Genomic DNA, 6210 nt, shown 5'->3' on the forward strand with positions numbered 1-6210 from the left:
CTTCCTTATCTTAATGCCTTGCTACTGACCTTGATTCTAAACAGAACACCTTATTTGCTATAGAAACACAGTTCTCTAAGTGTGTTTATGCCTTCATCCTTCATATGATGAATTGCTAGAGGATTGAAGAAATGGGATTAGCAGTAAGCCAGGAATAAAAATTATAATAATAAAGTCCTAGAGAGATAATGATTCTGAATGGAAATACATCATTCACTTGACAGTATGCAAAAAGTCACTTCAGAGTTCTTTGTCCTGTAGGAAAATAATATTGAATATAAGGAATATACTAGATTCAGATCTAACTATATACTGAAGATTATTTGTGCCTGTATTGTTCATGGGCATCATGATGCTCTGTTTGTAGCTCATTTCACTGCTTCAATTTGTGTAAACAGGAAAAGTATTTGGTGTATTTTTAAATATGTGATTATGGCCTCTTTTTTTTATCACCACCTAATAGAGTATTCAGTCAGTGAAAACCTTGTTGCTTAGACATCCTTCATGGCTTTCATACTCATATGAATAAATTTTACTAAATGGTTATTTTATCATTTTGCTCTGTGCAAATACAAAATTCTTTCTGACCCAAGTATGCTAAAAAACCCTACCTTTTTTAGGTAGAGATGGTGCTTTGGATAGCTTTGGCTCGGTAAGGGTACAAGCAGAGGGCCAGCATCTCTGTTGGTTCTTTCATTCTTTTGCAAAGATATGTGAGACCACCGCACTCATTCTCTTTATCACTGGGTAAATTGTCATTTGGCCTGAACTCTAAATGAAGTTAAAATATGCAGGATTTCTGGCCTTATTGCCCAGGTAACTGAAAGTAAAACGTAGCTGCTATGGTTCATGTGGCATGTTAACATTAAGGGACTTTATTTGTCTTTTGCAGGTTCTATTTAATGAAACAAATTGTTCAGCCTTTTGATAAAACATACAGGCTTCTGGTTTTACTTTTTTTCTCTTTTTCTTTTTAACTTGAACTTTTAACCTGCGTATTGTAATAACCCTTCTGAAAGCTTAACTGATTGGTCTTTTGGAAAGCTCATGGCTTCCTAAAGATTACAGATAGCATGGACAGCCTGTTAACTCTGTTTCTAAACCCTCCTGCCCTTTACTGGCATGTATCAAAGCAGTAGCTGGTGTCCATCCAGAATAATGGACTTTGTTTCTTGCATTCAGATGGGTATATTTTTTTAACATTTTTGTCTCAGAAGTGTCCTGTAGACTGTGGTATTGAAGTAGTGTAGTATTTGGACCATATTATCCATTTCTACTGTTCATAATGTGTCCAAGCGCCTTTGGTTATAATTAGTGAATTTTAGTTGGCAGTACTGTCCCAGCATTGATGTAGCAAAAAGTCTACCCATGAGAGTAGGAGCCCACACTGAAGCAGGTTTTCTCACAGGACTCGGGACCTTGTGGGGGACCCACACTGGAGCTGTCTGTTCCTGAAGGACTGCACCCCATGAAAGGGACCTACACTGGAGCAGTTTATGAAGCCGATGGGGAAAACTCACTGAAGAAGTTTGTAGAGGACTGTCTCCCATGAGAGGGGCCCCATGCTGGAGTGGGGGAAATGTGAGGAGTCCTTCCTTTGAGAAGGAAGGAGCAGCACAGACAATGTGTGATGAAGTGACTGCAACCCCCATTACCCACCTCTCTGTGCCATTAGGTGGAGGAGGTAGAGAAAATTGTGAGTAAAGTTAAGCTGAAGAAGGGGGGGGAAGGTATCTTTAAGATTTGGTTTGTATTTCTCATTATCCTACTCTGATTTGATTGGTAATAAACTAATTTCGCCAAGTCAAGTCTGTTTACCGACGACAGAAGCTGGTGAGTGATCTATGTCTGTATCTTGAACCATGAGCCTTTTGTTACACTTTCCTCTGTCAAGCTGAGGAGGGAAGTGATAGAGTGGCTTTGGTGGGCACCTGGTGTCCAGCTAGAGCCAACCCACCACACAGGCAAACTACTTTGCTTGAAACTTAGAGAATTACTGTTTTCAACTGTACTTTGCCTCAAGATATCCAAAAATCACTGCCTTCTAGTATTTAGTAGTTTAAGGAGCAAGGACTTTGTCAGATGGTCCAGTGGGATGCCATTTTTCATTGTGTTGTTGTTTTAAGCAGAATTAGATGAGACTCAGCATAGTTCAAATAGTGATGGTGGAACTTGTTTATACGTCTGATGGCACAAGTGTTGCAATACCTTATGTAATTTTTGTGTTTCAGAAGTAAGAGAATGTAAACCACATTGTAGTGTTGTTTTTTTTTTTTTATTTATTTAGAGAAGATAATGTATTTTATGTTGATTTGGTAGATTTGGTAAACAAGTTTTAATATATCTTGCAGACATATCAGTTTATGGTCTTGTTCTTGACTTTTTATGAAGAATGTTAATCACACTTTAAAAAATACATATCTAGCAATCATATATTTTGCATTTTTAAAATAGTACAACTTTTTGTGTTTAGCCTGTAACTTCACTTAAAAGTGCACTGAAGTTAATCACTGTCAGAAAGGATATGTTGTGACCTGCAGCATGCCTTTACTTTAGAACAAGAAGACTTAACTTTTTAAATGTCCTGTAAAAAGGTTACATTCTTAACTGTAAAAAACAAAATACTAGAGTAAAACAGTGTACTAGAGGATTTAATAGTTTCTACAGCAAAAAGGTTGCACTATATTAACATTGTGTATTTTCATTTTAAAACTAGACATTTTCTTCTGTCCCTCAGGCTACAGTCACAATTTCATTGTATCTTTTAGCCAAATATTTAGAATACTACCTCTTATGTCTGTATCTCCATTTTCTAACAGTTCCAACAGCTACAGTACCACAGTTGACTTTAACTCCAAACTTCAGGTAGGGTTTTCGCACAGTATCAAACCCAGGAAGCCTTTCATTTTGACAGAGAAAGATATTCCTGTTATGAATCATTAAATATAAAATTAACAAAAGAAATGCCATGTTTCTCTGAGCTACTTGAATTTCCTCTGACGCCTGCTCTTGGGGCCTACACTATATTCTGTTCAATATTTAAGTGGAGAACCATCTATAACGCTGCTGATGCTTTTGAGAAAGCACGCGGGATCACTCTTGAGGAGAAAAGGCAATGCAGAAAGAATCGTGCCTTGCAGAATATACCGTCTAAGGAGTCTTTCTCCTTAGAGAAGTTGTGCCTTTTGCAACCAGACGTGCCTGTCTCGTACTGGCCTTTTCAGCCACCAACGCGCTTGCATCAAACGTGGGTAGAGCCCTTCCCAAATCTTCGTTCACGAAGCCTGGCCATGATGATTTAAGAGGAGAGAGGATCAAAATTGTGGTGATCCCTAATTCATGGAACACTTCAGCATGAAGTTAAGTATTCGCCCTGAGCAGTCTCATGGGACCCAATGGTATTGTGATATTTAAATTGGACTTGGACAGCTGTTTGATATTTTACTGAATATTTTGGTTCTGTGTTTCTCCAAAATGAGACTAGCATGAGAATGTGATTTTTAAAAAAAGATAAGTGAAGATAGTAACACAGCTGGGGTTCATCAGAGTTCTTTCTAGCACCATGTCAAATTCAGGAGATGCTGGAATGCTAGAAAAACCATGTCCCTGACAAGATCAGATGAGACATGGTACCATAAGATATCTTTGAAATGGCAGCAGGCAGAAAGCCCTGGGCTTAGGCAAAGACTATTTTCTGTTAAGCAGCTGGCTGCAATTTTCTTCCCCTATACCTTGTCATACTCCACAAGTTTACCCCAAAAAATCTCTCATAATCCCTTTCCTCACTTTTCTCCCTAACCTCAGGCTTACTTAAGAGTTAACAGAATACAGCTGCTGGTGAAAGGTTTCAGTCCATCTGTTTGATGTTTTGGTCAAATTCAGTTCCTTGGCCTATGTCACCTCAGTATGTGACTTCCTAATTGTGCACAGACTGCTCCTCTCAAGCTCTGTCACATACTACAGGGTTTTTATTTTCTCACTCACAATTCCCCTTTTTTGGATCACCCTTCAGTTTTTATTCTGATTCTTTACTGCCTGCTGTTCCTGAAATGCCAATGCACTGCTATCTTCCCCCTGTTTACAGTTTCCCCACTGACCTGTTCCTTCTTTATATCACTCCCACCTACTCTTTCACTTAGTAAGTGAAAGAGTAGTGGAAGTAAGAGTGCCCTTCTTTTGATCTTCTAAATGAATTAGTTTCAGAACCTAAATTTTCCTATCATTTGGTAAAAGAAGTGGGGAAAAAATGTCTCCAAAACACAAAAAGAAAATCAAAAGCAATTTTATTTCCCTTTCCTCTCTTAATTTAGTTGCAACCTCATGCTTGAAGATGCAGCATCTGTTCTTATAGAAGCCTCTGTCTGATTTTGACCTTAACATTTTTTTTCATGGAGAACTTCTCAGAATCACAGAATAGGTAATGTTGGAAGTGGCCTTGGAAGATCATGTATTCCTATAGAAATTTCCTGGTTTTAAGTTTTCACATTGATTCTAATCCTGTCACTTGGCACCTCTGAGAAGAATCTGATTGTCTTCAGCCTACTCTTCAGCTATTTCTAATTAAGGTTTGCCACCCTACCACACTCCCAGCCCTTCTCTTAAGGCAAAAAACTTTTTCCTGTCTTGTTCTGAAATTCTTGTGCCTTCTGTAAAATCAGAGGAGAGTTAATTCTGGACTGCAAGACCCCTGAGAATGGTTTTGGTAGTGTTCTGCTGTCTCCAACTAGTACTTGTAGCCTCTTACACCAATGTTTTATAGATACTTTTCTATAGTATTTTCTCTGCCTAGTAAGTATAGGAACGAAAAGGGGATTCAGAGGAATACATAGAAATCACAGATTATCTGAGATGTTTTTATCTGCAGTTTGCATCACAAACTCAGTCCTGTAAATTCCAGCTCAGTCTACAACTTGGCATCAGCATCCAGCATGGTGTGGAGGTTAACAGCACTGTGCTGGTACTAAAGAGGTAGCCAAATGTTTGAACTCACCTCTCTCTTTGCTGTTTCTTTTTTTGTTGTTTTGGTTTTGTTGGGGGTTTTTTGTTGTTTTTTGTTTGTTTGGTTGGTTGGTTTTTTGTTTTAGTTTTTTGTTGTTGTTTTGTTTGTTTTTTTTTAATCAATATGCTCTAATAAATATTTGATAGAATAATTGTTTGAAGAGAAGACCAACTGTTCAGTTTGAAAATAAATAAATAAACTTGAAATGTTTATTTGGCTCCCAAGTGAGAAGTGCCCCAAAGTACCTTATTTAGAATGGATGCTGCTGGACATAATGCTGAAGGAAATGCCAAGATATGGAAGAATTCTCTGCTTTAAAATTCATGAGTATATATCTGGCTGCCTGTCATCTTCATATAAATCAATATCTGACATTTGTCTAAAACAAGCCTCTAGATGTAGCAACGACTGCATATTTTTCCTCTTATTTATCTACTCCTGCTCTCTGCAATTTGACAAATAGATATTCATTGATTTTTTTTTAAAATATATATTTCAAAAAGACTGAGACTGAATTGAATAAAGAATTTTTTATCACTCACTAAAGACTGGGAAACAGCAAGTAGGTTAAGAGCAATAGGAGCTGTTGGTAATAATGTAATCTGGGGCATGTATTTGAAAAATTCTGCATATAAACTAAGATGAAGTTAACTATCTGCTGAACTCAAAGCCAGCACATTAATGTTAGTTTTACCTGACCTTGGTGGAATTCCATTAATTTGGTAATCATAGGCTTCATATCAGGAATTAGTTGCGTCATTTGAAAATAAAAAGAGAAAAAAAAAACTTGCATGATCTAGTTTTAAAATTTCTCTGGGCTGCTAGGGTACTGCTGCCTCATATTCAGCTTGCCGTCGACCAGGGCCCTCAGGTCCCTTTTCCTTCAGCCTCTCGTTCCCCAGTCTGTACTTACATCTGGGGTTGCCCTGTCCCAGCTGCACAATCCGGTTCTTGTCTTTTTTAAACTTCATGCGGTTGGTGATTGCCCATCTCTCTAATTTGTCGAGGTCTCTCTGCAGGGCCTCCCTACCTTCGAGAGAGCCGACAGCTCCTCCTAATTTAGTACCACTGGCAAACAAGTTTCTTTCTTTGGAAAGATCCTCGAAGCTGCCGCAGAAGATCAGAATGCACCATCACCCTCGAAGCCAAACCTCTGTCCGCAAAGGCACTTCACGCCCTGTTTTTGGCTCCTTGAAGCAGGCGGTGAGGAT

The 6210-nt window shown here is 38.3% G+C and overlaps 1 protein-coding gene across 1 annotated transcript in view; it reads left to right on the forward strand.

Annotated features, from left to right (window-relative positions):
* The first annotated feature begins 6124 nt into the window (after window positions 1-6124).
* The window catches only part of ADGB (androglobin), a 109352-nt gene continuing 109266 nt past the window's right edge, over window positions 6125-6210 (forward strand). Inside the window, exon 1 of the mRNA XM_029962717.1 lies at window positions 6125-6202. Within this exon, the coding sequence (XP_029818577.1) occupies window positions 6125-6202 (78 nt within the window). The remainder of the gene's footprint in view (window positions 6203-6210) is intronic.

The sequence above is a fragment of the Manacus vitellinus genome, unplaced genomic scaffold (assembly GCF_001715985.3).
Source record: "Manacus vitellinus isolate BGI_N305 unplaced genomic scaffold, ASM171598v3 scaffold_4_pilon, whole genome shotgun sequence".
Taxonomy (NCBI): domain Eukaryota; kingdom Metazoa; phylum Chordata; class Aves; order Passeriformes; family Pipridae; genus Manacus; species Manacus vitellinus.